Here is a 21,070-nt window from a genome sequence, read left to right as displayed (position 1 = left end):
GGCGCCCCCCCCCGCTTATATATATATATTATATATATATATATATATATATATATATATATATATATATATATATATATATATATATATATATATATATATACATGTGTGTGTGTATAATTATGTGTGTGTGATAGTGTGTTTATATATAAGCTTGTGTGTGGGTAAGAGTGTATTTGTGTGTGTAAGCGTGTGAGTAAGCGTGTACGCTACAGTCCGGACAAGGTTTAATAATTACATTGTATGATTTTCATTCCTTAAAACTTTACGACAATTTAATTCCCATTAAGATGCGTTTAACTTTTTTTTACGAAAGATTAGTAATGTCAGTAAAAAAAATAAGCCTGATCTGTGTTAGAGGGTAGTTTGTAGCTAACGCTAATATGTTTAGACCAGCCTTTAATGTTCTAGTTTTGGAACGATCTCTGTTGTGATATGGTACATAGTTGGATTCGAAGTTTGTTAGAGTAAGGACACACAAGTGACATACAAGAAGAAGTTATCAGAAATATTTATAGTTCACATTGGAATACGACATGGGTATTTCGTTGATTGGTTGATGGTATGACAAAACAAGCTAGAGAAAACAAACTGGAATCCAACGGATGTTAACAGCTCGTAGTCTTGGATTTCGCAGATTAGCCCTGCCTTCTCGCACACAGAGTTTCTTCCACACATCTCTTCGGGGGGGGGGGGGCGAAGCCCCCCGAAAAATTTTACCGCCCCCCCGAACGAAATTAAATTTATATATAGAAAATATATACGTTTAACAGTGCCCGCCCCCCCCCCCCCGAAGAAAGACTACCGCCCCCCCCCCCCGAAAATTTCAAGTGCCCCCCCCCCCCCCCCCCCGAAGAAAAAAGTCTGGAAGAAACACTGCTCGCACAACGTCAACAACAAATGCAGAACTAATTGTATTGATTGAAGAAGCAGTAACAATCAATTTAATGATAGCCCATGACGTTCTGATTATAATCAGCAGCAATAAAACGCGTTTTAATACTCTAAGAAAATGTAGAATTCAAATGCATTGTCAAAAAAATTCAATCAGGATCTATAACTAAATGTGGTCTCTTTTACTGTAAGGCTTGGAGCTAGATTACAGACAGTGGAGAATGAAATAAGAGCATGGAAAAAAAGTGGTGGTTAGTGGCTTAGGGATTCAAGAATCCGTGATATTTAGTTCTCTTTAATATAGTTCAGTGATCCAGGTAAGATGTAATGCAATCAATCAAAAGTATCTGATCTCTCACGTTGAAGTTGAGAGAATCGTAAGAATCTTACAAAGAACTAGTCGCGTCTTTTTTTAAAAACAAAACTGGCTATTGAAATTGTACATTACGCGTTAATACCAGGGGCGGAACTACAGTGCCGCCAGACCCCGCAATGCGGGGGGGCCCACACCATTTAGGGGCCCATAGCCGACCATAATAAATTTTTTATAGTTAAAGAAATAATTTTCTTGCATTTTTTACTTGACGGTAAAAGCTTTTGTATATAACAAACAGATCTACTACAGTAGTGATGTTATACAGTAGTTAACACATGCTGTTGCGTAACAAAAAAAATATTCCTGAGCTGTAGTGTGAAAGATAGGCAATCGATCAAACCACTTCCATGACTTATTTCCCTTTTTTAGAAAGTCAAATATGTGTGTTTTTTAAGAAACTTTAAATAGATTTGCACTAAACAAATTAAAAAGCAATTACTTCTCTTAATTATTATTAAAAAAAAACATAATAAAGAATGACATTGAATAAAAAGAAAATGTATTAAAAACTAATAATATAAATACAAAACAAACTTTAAAATAAACATAAGGTGAGAAACCATTACACATACAAAGCTTTCATGCTTCATATTCTTTTGAATGCAAATTAGCAAAAACATTATGTCAGACATTAAAATAGAGAATTTCAAACCAGACTATAGCACTCACACAAATGATATGTGTTGATGTATCATGTTTTAATTGAAAATATAAACTAAGAATTTTTTATATTTTCAAATTTCGAACAAGCTAGTATTGAGTATTCTATGTTCGTATTTTCCAATATTGTTTATATATATATATATATATATATATATATATATATATATATATATATATATATATATATATATATATATATATATATATATATATATATATATATATATATATATATATATATATATATATATATATATATATATATATATATATATATATATATATATATATATATATATATATATATTAAAATAACTATGGGGCCCAACAAAAATTTTTGCGGGGTGGCCCAATTTTTCTAGTTCCGCCACTGGTTAATACACTTGGTTTCTTTACTAAGTGTTAAGAGAGTTATCTGCTCACCAATCCAGTACAAATACTTGCGATTTTTTTAGCGAAAAAAGCGCCCCCACCCCCACCCACACACTCATCACAACCATCTTGGACAAAGTTTGTAGAGCGGTTTTTAACGTAACAAACTTTTTTTTAAAAATGTTACACAATTATACAATGCACAGTACAATTCGTTTTTTTCTGAGAGCTAAAGGTTGTTTTCTCAGAATCCTGTGTAATTTTGCTATTTTATTTAGCCTAAAAGCGCCCCCCCCCCTGCACCATCTTGATAAAAGTCACTAACGTATTTTACAGTTCAACAATCGTACAATACGTTTCAATACAATTGGTTTCTTTTAATAGTGGTAACGTTTATCGACTCAACAATCTAGTGTAAATTCTTCCGTTTTAAGTCTCGAAAAAGCGCCCCCCCCCCATCTAGGTAAAGCTTCAAAGCGGTTTTGCCGGTCACTGTTTCTTAAGAGTATATGTTTTACATTAAGAAATCAAGGTAGAAAACAGTTAAATCAGTTTGTAAAGGCGTGTAGCCATTACATTTCTTAACTTAGACAGTTTATAATTCAAAACTGCAGCATAAAATCAGCTTTAAAATTTTTTTCCCACCCCTTTTGGCGCCCCCAAAGGGTCGGCGCCCGGGGCGGCCGCCCCCCCCGCCCCCCCCTAGCTACGCCTCTGCATTTGTCTTGAGCATTTTCGTCTAGAGCCAATATGTAGGGGTCTTTTTGTTTGGAGCCAACCTCTTGTTGTTTTGTTGGGGAAATTCACCTCGGTCATTTTGTCGGGTAACGATCTGCTGAGTTGTTTTGTCACAGGCCATTTAGACGGTGCATCTACACTACAACCAGTTGGCCCCACAAAAGTTGAGCATTTCTGATCCGTGATTTGATAGTTGATACTAAGCGGGAAAGATCGGCCAACACTGGTTAACTGTGCCCATTTCTTGTTTCAGTTAAGTTGCAAATGGGGTCATACAAAAATGACGTCACGCTTTTTGACAATTTTTTACCTCCCCCTCCCCTCCGTCACACGTCGTCATAAAAAGCCAGACCCCCCCCCCCCCTAAAATGACGTCACACCTCAGCCTACAACCCCCCCCCCCCCTCAAAATTGCAGTTGAATTTTTTTTTTAAACAGCTATATTTTTCCAAAATCTTGTGTGAACTCTGTCAAAATAGAGTAATTTAATCAATTGTTATTACAATTTATTAATACAGTTTTCTAAAACGCAAAATAACGTCTAAAATTTGTTTTCTAACATTGCTTTTTTATAATGCAAAAGTGTGACGTCGCACCATCTAACCCCCCCCCCCCCCCCTCCCCCTCATCACACACCGTCAAAAAATTACGGACCCCAATTTAATAACTGCTATATTGTTATAATTTCTTTAATGTAATGTAAACCTAACTGTAATGGACAATGGCTAGCTGATACTCAAAACAGATCAAACTAATCTAATCGGTTCTTCTTCTTTCAGAATTTTAGATCCTAATTCAACACAATTAAGTATACGATTTCAGCCTGCTTTTTGGATTTGCTTCCATAGCCTTTGTCCAACAAAGAACAAACTACAAGGCGGCATTTTGATTTAGGAGTTGTCTCTCCTAGAAGTGTTGCTGTCCCCAGCTAACGAGCCTCGTCTGCTCGAAGGTTCGAACTCGAGACTTTTCGGTGTAGCAACCATGAGCTTTTACCGACTCGACGCCGACCCCTAGTAATCGGTAGATGGCTTTAGTTTTGAAAGATCTCTGATTGCTATTTGCTTTTGACTAAGTTTAAAGCTCATGATAACAGCGAACAATGGCGTCCTTGTCCTTCCATATTGTGTGTTGTTGACGTTTTGCCTCAAAGCCAGCCTTTGTACAGTGTCGGCTTTCTGTTTTGATCCTATGCTTTGTTACGCAATGAGCGTATTGAATGTGGTCTATTGTTGCGGTGAGTCGAGGGCAGCAAGTCAGATTAGCAACGTCTTTATGCCATTTCACGCTAATTTAAAATGAAAACCGAAAAGGCTGGAACATTCTATTAAATATTATATGTATAGCGGAAGCAAAGCCTACATTTCATACTAAATATTTTTACGTTTGCTATAATTATTACTGTACATATACAACCTACGCACACTACATTACAGTTAATTAATCTAAGTTGATTTGCACTCGCTGAATATTTAACACATACAAGTATTAACAAATTCCATGCAAAAATATAATTGTGACTTTTTTTCTGTGTTTTTTGTGTGACTTTTTTCGTACAATCGTACGCCCACCTCGCCCCACCCCAGAAGAATCTGATAAATATACATCTGCGTATTGGGTGTGGGGCCCCACCTGATGATACTCAGGACACTACTGGTAGTAAAGTCCTCATCAATCATTAAACATTAAATATTTATTGACATTATGTGCTGGATTATGCATATCAAATTATCTCCTATCGGAGTCATCTAGCTTGGATCTGCATGTGCGTCGGCAGATGTTCAATTAAGTGGGAGCCATGAAACTTTGAATGTTTATATCATCAGCCAACTGTAATTTGAATCCATATTTGAAACTAGATTAGCCAAAACAGTTTTTTTAAAAGTGCATACAAATAGAATATTTTACGCGCTTATTTGTTACCTTGACCCTCTCTATTTGTTTTTTAGTAGCCTCGATAACATTAATGATTTTATTTAGAAATATTTTTCTAAGGTGAGTATAAAATAGTCTAGCTCTTAAACTAGAGTTGTCATTCTTAATCTGGAGTTGGCGTTCTTAAATTACAGTTATCGTTCTTTAATTACAGTTGTCTACCTGGAAAGTGATTGAGCATTTGTAATCTATTTAAATAAAATCAATACAGAACTTTTGCAGAAGTCCATAGAACTGGCCAAACAAAACTAAATTAAGCTCTACATTTCCATCGTAAAAAAAAAAAAAAAAGAAAAGTTGTACTTGGTAAGTTTATTTATAAACCTGAAAGTTGATCAAAACAAAATTGTTGTATGTAACTGGTAGCATCGTTTTAAATACGCTATGTAAGCAATGTTCCGTCTAAAGGAAAAGCTAGTGTGCAACGAGTATTTTGTGTGCGCGATGTTCTCAAAGTCTTCTACAAGGATATATGTATTTTACAAAATGACCGCGGGGCAAGTTCTCGACTACTGCACGACCGCGCAACTTAGAGGGAACATTGTATATGATAAAAGTTTATACAAAATTTAAAAGATCTAGGTTAATGTTACTTTTCTTAAAAATAGGTTAATGTTACACAAACTGTTTTTTTTTTTTGACAAATGACTTGAAAATATTCTTTATAAAAGAATAAAAAAAGTATTAAATGTGTTAAAAAAGTGTTTGCTGTATCTATATAAATACAACTATTTGATGTATATAACCGTAGGGATACGGGTAAAAGTATATATTTTCTGTATAAATTATATTTCGTTCATGGGGGAGGTGGGGGTTGTGGGTGAACGTGCATTGGCGCCCCCCCCCCCCCCCACCCATCTCACCGAAGAGATGTTTGAAAGAAACACTGTTTATGTCGCATCGTTGTTTTGGCGAATGTTTGCATTCTTTCCCTTTGTGTCGGTGAAACTGTCCCATGATAATGGCACATCAACTTTTTAACGTCAACACGAGATATTGATAAACAATAAACGCCGAGACAATGTGCACAGTAATGTTTTCACATGTTTTCACTGCAGTCATATTTGTAGACAAATCAGTTTGATTTCTTAAAGTTCTTAAATTTATTCTTAAATAAACACGTTTTGTGAGAGCTGCTCTTCTTTTTGGGGACACATATTGAAAGTCATGCATGTACACATATTGAGAGTCATACGCCACACAGACTGAGTGTCATACACGTACACATACTGAGAGTCATACACGTACACATACTGAGAGTCATACACGACACAGACTGAGAGTCATACGCGTTCAAATAATGAGAGTCATAACTACTCAGATTGAGAGTCAAATACTTAAGTTACATTGCGAACTAACATTATAAACATATGCAACTTAGACGAATTACTAAAAAATCTTGCAGATGGGGGTGGGGAGGGGGGTAGAACAGAGGGAGTGAGATAGATAAACCGACGCATATTTAGGTTAAATGTGTGTGGAATATTTCACACACACATGCCTATGATGAACTTAAAGGTTTAAGGACGTAATACACTGGACCAGATCAAGTACTATCCGATAACTTGGGGTGGGGTGGGGTGGGGGTGGTAACGGATTGGGTGGAGAGTTGGGTGGAGCATGGGTGGAGCAAAGTAGACGACATACATCATGTATAAGTGCTCCACCAATTTTCCATGTCCACAGTTAAACCTTTAGTTTAATCTCTGTGGGCAATGTAGCCTCTAACTTGTAAAAATAATCAACAATTACTGTAATTAATTTATCCTCGCCCTTCGAGTCTTCCAGTGTTAGCTAGCCATTGATTGTTCCTTTAAATTTTTTAAATTCCATTTTTTAGATACGTTATTTGTTAACCATTTATTGAAATCTCTTTTGTATTTACTATTCCAAGTTCCGACCACTGTATCTCATATCGTTTATTTCTTACAATACCATTTGATTTAGTTTGAACGAAAAATGTCTACGAAAAGAATAGCAGTTATAGGGGCGGGCGCGAGTGGTCTCCCTGCCATCAAATCGTGCCTGGACGAGGGGTTAACGCCCGTGTGCTTTGAAAAATCCAACTATATCGGAGGGTTGTGGCACTACACGGATGAGCCGGTAGATGGCCAGGCCTGCGTCATGAAGTCAACGGTCATCAACACTAGTAAGGAGATGATGTGCTACAGTGACTTCCCCATGCCGGAACATTATCCCGTCTTTATGCACAACACTCAGGTACAGAGTTTCTTCAAGGCATCTCTTAAGCCCCCCCCCCCCCTCCGAAAAGTTTACCGCCCCCCCCCCGAACGAAATGAAATTTATATAATTTATATAGAAAATATATACTTTTAACAGTGTCCGCCCCCCCCCCCCCCCGAAGAAAGTCTACCGCCCCCCCCCCCCCGGGAGAAAAAAGTCTGGAAGAAACACTTCTCAGGTAAAGATGGGGGCGTTAGAATCTGGAGTTACAGTACAGTACTTAGTAGCGTATATACTATATACGTTGGGGTGTGGGGCTGGGGAACATTATTCCGTCTTTATGCACAACACACAGGTAAGGATGTGGGGCGTTTGAATCTAGAGTTAAGTACAATACCCAGTAGCGTATATACTATATACTATATACTATATACGTTGGGGTGTGGGGCTGGGGAACATTATTCCGTCTTTATGCACAACACACAAGTAAGGATGTGGGGCGTTTGAATGTGGTGTTACAGTACAGTCCTTAATGGCGTAGAATAGTGGGAAAGCGGGGTGAAGGGGGGGGGGGGAAGCAGAATCCCTAACCGAGGGACCCTCCACCCTAAATATCAAATGTCTAAATTAAAGTTTTTTAATGGTGGCGCACTTCTTGTTTCTCTTTCAATACTTTAGTTTCAAAATTGTGAATCTCATAAAACCACAACGCCACAATGTATGCTTACTTAAAAGCGTCACGGAATATAAATATTACACGCACACATATGGACACACTATTTCAACACTCCCACAAACAAAATCCTTTTTTCAGCACATACATTGCTATTCAATCTTCTCACTGACTTTGTATTTTCTCTTTCGTTTATAGGTCTACAAGTACTATAAACTTTATGCTGAGCAGTTCGACTTGGAGCAACACATCCAGTTCAACACTGAAGTCTTGATGGTGACAAAAGCTGCCGACTTTGCCCGCACTGGCAAGTGGTTGGTTGAGTACAAGAGTAGCAACACAGGGGCGGAGAAATCAGAAATGTTTGATGGGGTTCTGGTATGTAGCGGACATCATGCGGATAAAAATGTCCCGACTTTTCCCGGATTAGACCAGTTTAAAGGGCAGGTAAGAAATTGATCCATTTGATTTGTACACCCAACAAATAACTGGCAGTTTAGGCTCTTTAATAAATAAATATTGAAGCACATAGTTGATAAGCAGAGTTTCTTTCAGGCATATATTCTCTACCGCCCCCCCCCCCCCCCCGAACGAAATGAAATTTATATAATTTATATAGAAAATATATACTTTTAACAGTGTCCGCCCCCCCCCCCCCCCGAAGAAAGTCTACGCCCCCCCCCCCCCGAAAATTTCAAGTGCCCCCCCCCCCCCGGAGAAAAAAGTCTGGAAGAAACACTGTTGATAAGGATTGTGGCATGGGTCCGGAGAATACAGAAAACGTCATTCAGGACTGTTCCTTATATAGCCAGGCGCGATCCAAACATTGGCCCCTATACACCCCACTCAAGGAAAAACTATATTGTTCATTGTTCCAGTTCATACACGAAGTTGGACTTGTTGTTTAAATCCTCCACCATAAACTAAATTAACAAAGCAGAAGAAGAAGAGGAATAAGGGATCAAAGTTTGAAAAGTAGACTTATTTGATATTTTTAAGTACGAGTTGGAGTATTTTTTTCCCAAGTTTCCAAAAGTTTTAAGTTGTTAGTTGTAAAACAAAAGCAGTTACATTTAGACTTTAATGTGTTAGGGAAATGGTATCGACAAGGGTAAGGATAGGGTTAGCGTTGGTCTTTTCAAGCAACAGTTTACTTCTAGCAACCTACATCCTACTGCATTTGATTTTTTTGAAGATTCCTTCATGGTAACAATTTCAGACAGTATTAATCAGTGTTTCTTTCAGACTTTTTTCTGAGGGGGGTGGGGGGGGGGGCACTAGAAACTTTTTTTTCGGGGCGAGGTGGATATTTGTTAAAATATATATTTTCTATAAACTATTTAATTTCCTATTTCATGGGGGGGGGGGGGGGGCGTACTTCGGTTGGGGGGGGGGGGGGGCAGTAGCGAGGGGGGGGGGGCATATGCCCCCGGGCGCCGACCTTAGGGAGCGCCAAAATGGGTTGGAAAAATAAGTTGAAAGGTTGAGGGGGGGTGCGAATCGAAAAGTTTGTCCCCGGGCGCCGGTAAGGGTCGCTACGCCTCAGGGGGGGGGTGGGGTGGGGGGAGGATTCACCTTTGAAGAGGTGCCTACAAGAAATTCAGAAACTCTGCTATTAATACTATTATTTTCTACCCTGTATCCTAGCTGTACGGTTACTGTTTGCAGGTGGTGCACACACACGATTACAGAAAGCCAGACGGGTATGACGATAAGAGAGTTTTGGTCATTGGGTTCGGGAACTCTGGAGGTGATGTGGCAGTAGAGTTGAGCAGAAGGGCCTCACAGGTTGAGACTTTTTTTTTTAAAGCAATTCGTTTGGCATTTAACATTTTTTAAGTAGCTAAAAGTAATTAATGGTTTAAACAATGTTTGAATACAAAAAGCACATAACATGAGCAGAGGCGTAGCGACCCTTCCCGACGCCCGGTGACAAACCTCCAATTTGGCGCCCCATTGGGAGCAAACTTTCGATTTGCACCCCCCCTCAAACTTTCGATTTGCACCACCCACTTAAAACGATTTTAAGACTCGATGAATTAAATAGTTAAATAGGATGTATTGCAAATTCGTAGTAGGCAACAATTCTGGTTTTATCGCCTTTGAATAACTGTTTCTGTTTAAAATGATAGTTATATATATATATATATATATATATATATATATATATATATATATATATATATATATATATATATATATATATATATATATATATCTTTCTTTAATATATCATTCTCAAAATGTTTGTTCTTTTCATTTTTTTGCTTAGTTACCTAAACGTTTACTTATTAGTTTTCAAAAGGCAGCATTTATAAATGACGTCACTACTGTACATCATTACAAAAAGTCAGACCTACCCTCCTTCGGAAAAAATTCATTAAAGTTAAAGCCACATTTTTAATGTAAAATATTAATAGAGTTTTTTCCCTTCGTAAGGGGCATAGCTAATAATCAACTGTTTTCAAGTTAGGTTGATTTTGACTAAATCATCTTAAACCATTAGTGAATATTGAAGTAAATCCGAATCTACACACACTAGGTACATTGAACAATTTTATTACAAATTAACTGTGTAAAATGGAAAATAACTGATTAAAAAAAATTAAGTTAACAAATTTTTGTTAAAGGTGCATAAATGATAAATTAAATGACGTAAATAATAAATATTATTAAATACATTTTTAAATACGATTCTCTTAGTTTGTCCCCCCCCCCTCCACCCATCTCGCCACTTAAGTCCAACGATCCCGAAGCTAATCATTTACTTTTAATTTTTCATGCTCTAAAACTATTCTAGGTGTACCTAAGTACCAGACGCGGCACATGGATTCTGAATCGAGTGGCGGATAATGGATACCCACTTGACATGCTCTTTCTAAGGCGCCCCTTTCTCAAGATGGCATCCATATTTCCGGGAGTGGCTGATAAGTTTCAGCAGAGACGAATAAACAAGAAAATTGACCATAAGCTTTACTGGTAACCAGGGGCGTAGCGAGGGGGGGGGGGGGTGCGGACCGCACCGGGTGACACCATTTAGGGGGGTGACACCAAGGCAAAAAATAGGAAAATATATAGAGAAAAACTTGAGGGGGGGGGGGTGCAAATCGAAAGTTTGAGGGGGGGGGGGGTTGCAAATCGAAAACTTGGGGGGGGGGGGGGGGTTGCAAATCGAAAGTCTGAGGGGGGGGGGGTTGCAAATCGAAAACTTGAAAGTTTGTCCCCGGGTAGGGTCGCAACGCCTCTGGGAGGGGGGGGGGGTGACACCATTAAGTGCCGCACCGGGTGACACCCGACCTCGCTACGCCACTGCTGGTAACTCCTAAGTAATTATGAAAGATTTTTGTTTAGGTAATTGTTATTAGTACCCAGTGAAATGGGTAGGATTTTGTTTGAAAGGAAGGCGAGGTGGGGAGGGGTTAAGAAAATGTCCATATTTAAATATTCTATAACGTTTTTTTGAGAATGTAAGGGTATGGTTTTATGATATTTACTATTTTGAAACTAAAAGTAAAGTTAACAACATGAGCCCATCTATAGCTTGACTAAGAGCTGTGATTTTGGTGTTCCTTGGGGAGGGGGGGGGGTTCAAAACCCTATCACCCTCCATGCCTACGCCACTGTTAGCTTCTTTTGTAGTCCAACATTGAGCTGTTTAAGATGTTTTTTTTCTTTTCTTAATGACCACCAAGAATCAAGTATCTCATCGATAAACATATGTGCTAAATCTGGCCAGTTTACTGTTAACTTTTTTATTTCTTGTTTTCCAATGAATTATTTCTCAGCCTCCAACCACAACATGGCGTCTTGCAGCAACATCCATTTGTCAATGACGACATGCCTAATAGGATTATCTGCGGCTCCATCAAAATTAAAGCAGACGTCAAATGTTTTACAGAAACTGGGGTGGAGTTTGTGGACGGGACATCTGAAGACAACATTGACGTTGTTCTACTTGCTACTGGCTATACATTTGGATTTCCATTCATAGATAAAGAGGTAGTTACTAGTTACTTTAGACTTTTGGGGTCGTCCATAAATGACGTCACACTCGTAGGGGGAGGGGGGGGGGGTCCGTAATTTTGTGACGGTGTGTGTTGAGGGGGAGGGGGGTTCAGATAGTGCGACGTCACACTTTTGCATTATAATTAAGCAATGTTAGAAAACAAAGTTTAGACGTTGTTTCGCGTTTTAGAAAACTGTTTTAATAAATTGTAATAGGAACTGATTAAAATACTCTATTTTGACAGAGTTCAGACAAGATTTTGGAAACAATGTATCGATGTTTAAAAAAAATTCAATTACAATTTTGAGGGGGGTTGTAGGCTGGGGTGTGACGGAGGGGAGGGGGAGGTAAAAATCGTCAAAAAAAAAGCGTAATGTCATTTTTGGATGACCCCTTTGTAGTGCTTGTCAAATGTCTACATGCTTTAGCTTTAACTAATATATAAACGTTGAATTATCTTAATTAAAAATAGTTTTCTTTACACCAGTGAAGCATTAGTATGAGCTGTGTGTGTGGGGGGAGGGGGAGGAGTGCATGAGGGGATGGCAAATGTAGTTTTATAGAAAAATGCGGTGGACAGAAGAGATAACGAATAAGGCTGAAATTTTGAGGTCTTGTAGATCTAATTGTTGTAAAATATATTACTGTGACTTCAGGTTTTAAATACTATACAAGCAACTCAATACATATTATATTTTTTGCAATAAATTCTATCAAGAGCTACACTATCCTTATTCTTTTAATTATCATTTTTAAAATTTCACAGTATAAAGCATTTTTAGTTTTCGAATTGGCTTAATTAGAACATTTATTTTTAAATAGTATAACCCCTATATTTATAATTATAATGTCAGAAATGGGCTTGTGATCTTTCTTAAAGGTGATTGAGGTAAAAAATAACAAGGTACACCTGTATAAGATGATGTACCCTCCAGATCTGGAGAGAAATACTCTGGCTTTCATTGGTTGTTTCCAGCCATTTGGGGCACTAACTCCTATAGCAGAGATGCAGACTCGATTGGCAACAAAAGTCATAAAGGTAAGGATGTATCATTGTTATCGGTTTATTACAAATGAATCATTAGTGTTGTATTCTGTAATATATTGAGCTTTATATTGAGGGGAGCTCATTCTTCTTTATTAGTCTTATAATGTTTGAATGATGTCCCTTGCATGTATTGTTCCGTTTCCGATTCAGAATAAACAAGGTACATAAAAATGGCTTCCTCGTCTGTTGTATCATCTGTCTAAGATAACAATCCACTTCACATTCCATATTTTTTATTGACCTGCATAAATATAAGTTTACTTAAAACATGGAATAAACAGGTTCTATAAAACATAATATTAGTCCAACACAAAACATAATAATTATCATCAATTATGAAAAAAATACATGTATAATTAAAATATTTTTTTTTCAAGTATAATTATTAATTAACAATAATTACTGAATGATGATATTAAAGATATCTCTATTATGTGAATATGACAAGAGCACTCTGGAAAACATTTTCAAATAAGAAATCATTTTAACTTTTAACTAAAGTTAATTTTAAAATAATGTAAAAGATTTCATGACAATCTGTGAATGGTAAATGAATTCCACAAGATAATGTAGATTGGCCTTCATAATAGACACTGAAAAGCAAAACAACTTTTCAAGATATTCTAACATTATAACAGTACTGAAATTGATTTTTTTGGGTTTAACAGTGGCATTATAGTGTTATTAGAGTAAAAATTGATGTGAAGGATATCTCATGAAGGTTCTTATCTAAGAGAAGCTGGCAGCAAACATTAATAATAAATTAAGTTACCAACATAAGATTTACAGGTAGACATTTAAATACAATTAGGGTATGCTTGATTGAGAGGTAGAAAAAAATGATGATTTTTGATAGTTAGCATGAACATTTGGTTGCTGATATCTCAAAGTCAAATTCTAGTTAATTTAAAACTAAATTTTTTCTCATCTTGTTTTCAGGGAGATGTTGTGTTACCTCCCAGTGGTGCCATGTGGCAAGACATCAAAGTAAAAGAAGCTGCCATGGCTAAAAGATATTACACGGCTCCGCGTCACACAATTCAAGTGGACTATGTTTCATACATGGATGATCTGGCTGACATGGTGGGGTGTGCTGTTAATTTTTGTAAGTTTGTTATTAATGTTTTAAAACAAATAAAACTTGCAAGTGCACTCACATGTAAAATGTATTTGTATTCAGTCGCGTCACTAGGGCGGATGTCACCCGGTGCGGCACTTCATGGTGTCACCCCCCTACACACACCAAAGAAAAAACAGTTTATATATATATATATATATATATATATATATATATATATATATATATATATATATAATATATACGTCAGTGTGTGTATGTATGTATAGTCGACCTTTTAACTAATTTTTTCATTAACTGAACTGGCAAAAAGCATTTTTCTTCTATATATTTTGCAATTTTTTGTCTTGGTGTCACCCCCTAAATGGTGTCACCTGGTGCGATCCGCATCCCCTGCCTCCGCCTAGGGACGCTTCTGTATTAAGAATGTTTTGGGATATTATAATCGCTATGATTGTTGGACGGAGTGGTCTAGCGGTAGAAAGCTGGACTGCTAACCCGTAAGTCTCGAGTTCGAATCCGGGTTCAAGTCAGTAGACCGTCCCTGAGTCCACCCAACTCTGATGGGTACCTAACTCACGTTAGGCAAAGTAAAGGTGGCTGGGCATAGTGCTGACCACACTATCTCTTCATATGCCGAGGTCACAGAAACAAGTGAAGTCTACTTCACTTGCCCCATAGACCGTCAGGTTTTAAAGGGAAACTTTACTTACTTATGATTGTTAATTAAAATAAAAACAGGTGCCCTTATCGTAAGAGATCCTGTGTTGGCCTTAACTGTGATGTTTGGCCCAGTGACGCCATACACCTACCGTTTGAGTGGCCCAGGGCAGTGGTCAGGTGCAAGAGAGGCCATCATGACCCAGTGGCAGCGTACAGAACGTCCCCTGCGGACAAGACCTCTCCCGACAAGACCAGGTTCTGGGATAAATTTCTACCTGTTTAACCTAGGTCTAGTGCTCATACTAGTTTTCACTCTGCGGTTTTTGTGGTCATTTTTTGTAAACTATTAATTCAATTTTTTTTATGGCATCTAAGGCCTGACCCTAATGCCTTGAGGGATTAGTTTTGTTTTGTCTCCAGCATTCCTCTGACAGATTTTAATTTGCTGTTTTGTAGTATTGTCAAATATTTATGTTTTAACATACACTTTTTTTATATTATTATAACATCAATAAAATTGTAAAAAAATCAGCTGTTTTTCTTATGCGTATTTGTTTTAAATTTCAAGCATCATGTTAAATAGATATTACTCTAACATCAAACCAATTGCATTAAAAAGTACAGGGCAAAATATTAATCAACTGAAATCATGTGGTGTACAGGTCTTAAAAACAATAAAGGCTTGTTTGAGTCTCAGCATTCAATCATACAATAACGAACTCCTCCTTTCCTTATTCCACTTAGTAGATTTGCTAATTGTCTTCAACTGTTAAGAAATATTAAACTCATAGTACAGAGCAACATTTTCCAACACCAACCACAAAGTCAAAAAACAGGGAAAAGATAAAAAAAAAAGTTTCAAAATGATTCAAATTATAGTTTAATAAAATTAGCTTTAAACATTCAAGTACATCCAAATAACAATTTTCAAATATTTCAATACAACTTCACTTTCTGGAAAACTCTAAAAGTTTAAAATCCATTTTATAATTTCAGGAAATCTTGCCAAGTCACACTAACTTATAAGTCAAAAACATTTTAAAATCAACTACAATGACCAGCTCTATGTGGTCATGTTCATACAAACTACTATGTAACATTTTAAAATCATTTACAATTACTAGCTTTATGTGGTTATGTTCATACAAACTGCTATGTAACATAAAAATTAAATTATCAAATATGTCTAAAAGACGAGCAATGCTATAAGCTCTATATCATTTGCTAGAATTCAAATAAATTTCTTATAAATAGTTGTAAATATCTCCAAATGAACTTGGGTAGATACATTTTCAAAGTAAAACCTGTCATAAAATATAATGCTTGTGGTAATCTTTAATTTAAAAACACCTGAGAGAATGTACAATGAAGTTTTTGGTCAAGGATTTAGCTGTTGTCATAATAGAACAAAAATGTAGTGGGATGAGTGAATAAAAAACTTTGATTCAACTGTTTTCATGGCATATGAAGATAAAGTGGTCATGCAGTGTTGAAACCAGGGGCAGATAAATCTTGCGAGGATGACTGACTAAAATTTATCCAAGACTACAGATTTTGTATAATAATAGTAAGCTTTAAAAATTAAAAAAAAATTATTCCTGGTTACAGCTAGTGTATAAATGGTCAACTTTGAAAACTGGAAGTTCTACAATATATAAAGCAACATGTACAATTTTTAAAATTCCAGCATAATAATTTGTAGCAAAAGGCAAGTAATGCATAGTGTATGGTAAGCTGTATCAAAATAAAAATACCAGTACATATCTGTGTAAAGCAAATAGCAATAAAACTGTGATGTGAAAGACTTGAAGCCTTGTATACCAGGCAAGGTTTTTTAAACACATTAAATATACATGGGAGATAACTATAAAAATACAAGAAAATACAATGTTATTTTACAAATAAAACAAAAATAAATAAAAGACTAGCTGCTTATACTTATAATACTATAAAATAGTGAACATTTTGATTTCAAGCTCTATACTTTGGTTTTCTAGTAGGAAAAAAAATATAAATACATTTACATTCAAAGATTTATAGTTCTTTTTACAGATCTACTGTGGTTTTAGTAGGAACATTCAATTTTTTTTACAAGATTATTAAAAAAAAACATTCAGTAAAGCTAAAATGCAATACATTTACATTCGAAGATTTATAGTGGTTTTAGTAGGAACATTCAATTTTTTTTACAAGATTATAAAATGTTCTTTTAAAAAAACATTCAGTAAACTAAAATGCAATACATTTATTTAATTTAATTTCTTTTTCAGCATCCATATTTTGCTTGTAATAAATAAATTAAATGAATTAAAAAAATCTTTGAACTAGATATACCTCATCTCACGACCATCTACTCTTTGGTTTTATTTAACTCCTGACTTAAAAAGACTTGGAAAAACAAAAAGCATTCAACATGTTTAAAGAAAGCAAAAGCTTCTATTGGAAAAGTTCTCTTCTGTGGGCATGGTCCAGTTATTTAAAGCCAGGGCTTTATGCACTTCTCAAAGACCTGCAACTCTGAGTGCCAGTGCCTGTGTTGTATCCCCTTAAATACAAACTTTAATATACGACCCTGGGTGTTCATGGTTTTTAGACCAAATGCATCATTTTGATACCACTGAAAAATAAACGAAATAATTAACCTGATTTTGATACCACTGTAAAATAAACCAAATAATCAACCACATTTAGATACCACTAAAAATAAATAGAATAATCAACCACATTTTGGTACCACTGAATAGTGAAAAACAAACAGAATAATTAACCACATTTTTATACCATTGAATAAAAGATGAAATACTTTAAATTTAATATTTTAATAAGGAAAAACGATATAATTTTTTTGCAAATATTAGTAAAATTGGGCCAAAGTAATTGCAAAGTTGAAATTAAGTCAATTAAGTGTCTTTTAGCAATTAGATTTTAAAATGTCAATTTGTGTAAGGGTAATTTACCTCTTGTTCTTCCATTGGTAAAACTGCATCAGTGGCATTGTACATTCCAAACTGGCTATAAAATTTGATTAATAATTTGTAAAATTATTGATCAGAATAGCAAACTCAACTTTAAACTTGTATAATCTAGGTCTTTCTTAGTAACAACATTTTTTTTATAAGGGTAAAATTTTAAAATATCAGTGTAGTGTCAAATTCGGGAAAATTTCAAGTGTGATGTGTCAGCCTTCAAATGCTCACATTATCAGTAAGTTAGTTTTGCCCAGAATGTTATCAAATGCTGGCTCACCTGGATTCCCACGGTGTGATTACACCATCGTCTGGTCCCCCAACTAAAACCAGGTTTTTCAGTCTCAGGAAATTGGAACGGAATTCTGAAAGCAAATTATTAAAAAAAAATTGTTTTCATGATATGATACTACTTAGATTTTTATTGCTTAGCAGTCCTATACTAGCTTATGATATTACTATATTGGTAGAAGCTAGATTTTTATTAAAAAAAAATTCTTTTAAGGAGTGTCTAATTTTAGAATTGAGAATATAAATTGAACAGGAAAAACTGACCTTGACTTTTTGGATTCACCACAGTTGATTGGTTATTTAACACAGCCAGAAAGTTTGAGAATTCTTTAAACATCTTTTGTTGCCTAGGATCTGTTTATTAAACATAGTTTTAAATTTGACACATTGTTAGCAGGAATTTTTAATTATCATCACTGTATTGATGATGCATTCATACTTTTATATACACTGTAGACAAAATTTTATCCTAAAAATATGTATTTACTGAACATTTGTAATTTGTATATGTAAAAAAAAATTATATTTAACATACCTTTATGTATGAAATGTATATTTTATTTAATAACCTGGTGTTTTTATAATACAATTTTTGCAATCCGCCTACTTTGTCCCAGCTAAAGGGGGATAATGAACCTTTTCTGTCTTAATCTTAACACAAATAATTAATTGAGAAAAAAGCCCAGTTTTACTGTAAAAGAAAACTACATACCATTCCAGTAACTTCCTATTGATACATCCTGACCCATGGGTGTATAGAACAGCCTGTTTACATTTTTAAAAAATAATACAAGAATTCATTTACAGACTTTTGTTTTATTTTTTTGTTAAAAATAGTTGTCTTCTCAAATGTATTAGCTTGTATGACTAACAAACTTACAAAATATAACTCTACACCACCGATGCAATGTAAAAGTAAAATATAAAAAAAAATTACTTGTAAGCATTCTCTTTAAGTAGATTTGGGAAAAAATATTTCAGGTACTCTGAATCTGAAAAAGATAAAGCAATTAAAAAATATTTTATAACTTTCTTAGTGTTAATTATTTTATAGTGGTTTTCACTGAAGCTAAATATATAAACTGTGATACTTACCTCCATACTGACCAGCTAATGGTGCGCTTAGGCTGATGAAAGTTTGGACATTGTGATTTATTGTAGCCAGCAGTGCTCGGCAAATTAGACCACCTAGATGGTAGAATAAAGTACAAGATGTTGACTGGCAGCTTATTATTGTCTTTTAAAAATTTTTGAAATCACATCAATATCTGAACTAAAAATAAATTAAAAAAATATAAGATATTTAAATATCAGCTAAAACTTAAGCTGAATGAAACTTTTTTTTCTAGAGTGAAAGTAATGATATTATTAATATAAATTTATCTTTCTTGGGTTTGCTGAGCCAATCTATCTGCTACAGGTTTTATCCCAAAAATAAATAAATGGAGCAGCCGATCTATCGACCAGTCAATGATAGTAGAAATTGACAAGATTGGATTCGCAGCATCTGATCAGCCAATCAGATTGCTTTTTTACTATTTTAATTCATTCTGCCACTTCACTGGTGGCTTCCATTGAACGTTTGCTTTTTTTTCCCTTTGATTTTTATTGGATAAAAATACAGAGGTAAAAAATAGGCTCCATCTTCTTGGCACTACTTCTCTGATAAAGCTCTGTCTTTAGAGGGTTAATATAGTAACAAAAAAAGAAACCACTGAAGAAGTTTCTCACCTTGAGAAAAACAAACTAAGATTGTTCCTTCTGAAGATGTGTTCAATAAGATAGGCCTCACAGTGTCAGCTATTTTGACAACTTGTGTCCACATATCAACTATACTGTCCTTGTAGTTGTAGAGGTTGACTTGCGTTGATGGGGTCCCTGGGTGGTACTTTAAAGGAAAAATACATTTTGTTGCAGTTTTAGTTTTATACTGCTGCAGTTTTAACTAAATGTATCATATTTAATCAGTAAACAAAATACATAGCTATCTAAGTGTATGCTGAATAATATACCTATCACAGTTATCTCTAAAGTTGATTGACATTTAATAAGTTATGTCATGTTATATTCAATGTGAGAAAAGTTATTTGCATGTTATTTTAAAAACTGTAAATTATATAATTAATTATTGGAACAAAAGTAGAAATTTAAATTCCAAATTTTAAAAGTGGTTAAAAAATTGTATAAGTTCAGAAGTTTTAATAAAATAAAATTCTTGTAAATCGAATGTACTATAGTTTAAAAAAAAATCAACTTAAGTGTCACATATTTTTACAAAAATGAATCACTTAAAAAATTGTTATTGTACAGAAAATGTTAGACTTCAACCAGGATGGTAATTGTGGCTGGCACAACATAATTTCTTTTTCTGACATTAAAAAAAATTATATCTTACTTGCTGCACAAGTTGGTTGTAGTAATCAAATTCAGAAGGTCCAGCCAAAATTCCGTGCATAAAAATGATATGCTTATATCCCATAGCTTGAGATGCCATATAAAAAAAGATAACTCCAATCACTGAGTTAATTACTTTATGTGTCATAGTGAGAGTGGATATTTTTGACAAGCAGCTTACTGAAATGTTGCCAATGGTTAGGGCTATAATATATCATCAAATATAAAAAAAAATATCAACAATTAAACAAAACAAAATTCTAACCCAAAGAATAATATACTATTATATTAATATATACATTATAAAATATATAATGTGTTCCATCATATCTTTACTAGCAAATACTAGTAAACTAACAGTTTTTCATTTTGAAATATTTGACTATCATTAATTAACAATTAACTAAAAATTTAGATATATGTAAACAAAAAATAGTTTTCTGCAACATCATATAATTACCTTGATGCTATACTTTTAAATCATTGAGTAAATCAAACAACTGAAGAGATGATCCTTGATAAATGATAATGATTTAACTTTATTTCTAATATAGCAGTTGGTTAAAGAATTATTTCAAAATTGTGGTTTACACACTAAACAAAACAACAGAATATAACCAGAACAGAACAATGACTGTAGCTGACAGGAAATTGGGATAATAAACCAATTAGATTAGTAATGACAATGATAAACTTCCTCAGTTTAAGATAAGTTAATCTGTCCTGACCTCATAGCTATTATTTTGTTGATTACATTTTAAGTTCAAGTGTGTGAAAATGTAACACTAA

At 34.9% G+C, this 21,070-nt stretch overlaps 2 protein-coding genes across 2 annotated transcripts; one reads left to right on the top strand and one right to left on the bottom strand.

The window, feature by feature from the left end:
- The first annotated feature begins 6,937 nt into the window (after window positions 1–6,937).
- On the top strand, window positions 6,938–14,980 carry LOC131948135 (flavin-containing monooxygenase 5-like). Its single transcript, XM_059309658.1, has 8 exons — window positions 6,938–7,198; window positions 8,034–8,282; window positions 9,504–9,623; window positions 10,636–10,814; window positions 11,621–11,834; window positions 12,722–12,880; window positions 13,829–13,994; window positions 14,709–14,980. The coding sequence occupies exons 1-8, from the start codon at window positions 6,938–6,940 to the stop codon at window positions 14,978–14,980; spliced, it is 1,620 nt and encodes a 539-aa protein (XP_059165641.1).
- A 1,922-nt stretch (window positions 14,981–16,902) lies between these two features.
- Window positions 16,903–20,386, bottom strand: LOC131948136 (lysosomal thioesterase PPT2-A-like). The gene is made up of 9 exons (XM_059309659.1): window positions 20,283–20,386; window positions 19,619–19,775; window positions 18,983–19,075; window positions 18,825–18,879; window positions 18,600–18,652; window positions 18,152–18,241; window positions 17,877–17,961; window positions 17,588–17,642; window positions 16,903–17,247 (listed from the first exon to the last, which is right to left on the bottom strand). The coding sequence occupies exons 1-9, from the start codon at window positions 20,379–20,381 to the stop codon at window positions 17,107–17,109; spliced, it is 828 nt and encodes a 275-aa protein (XP_059165642.1). The 5' UTR covers window positions 20,382–20,386; the 3' UTR covers window positions 16,903–17,106.
- Window positions 20,387–21,070: the final 684 nt, after the last annotated feature.

This window comes from Physella acuta, unplaced genomic scaffold, assembly GCF_028476545.2.
Source record: "Physella acuta isolate Inbredline_101_S28 unplaced genomic scaffold, ASM2847654v3 ptg000625l, whole genome shotgun sequence".
NCBI lineage: Eukaryota > Metazoa > Mollusca > Gastropoda > Physidae > Physella > Physella acuta.
The sequence above is the reverse complement of the archived record's forward strand: the minus strand, read 5'-3'. Positions and strand labels throughout refer to the sequence as shown.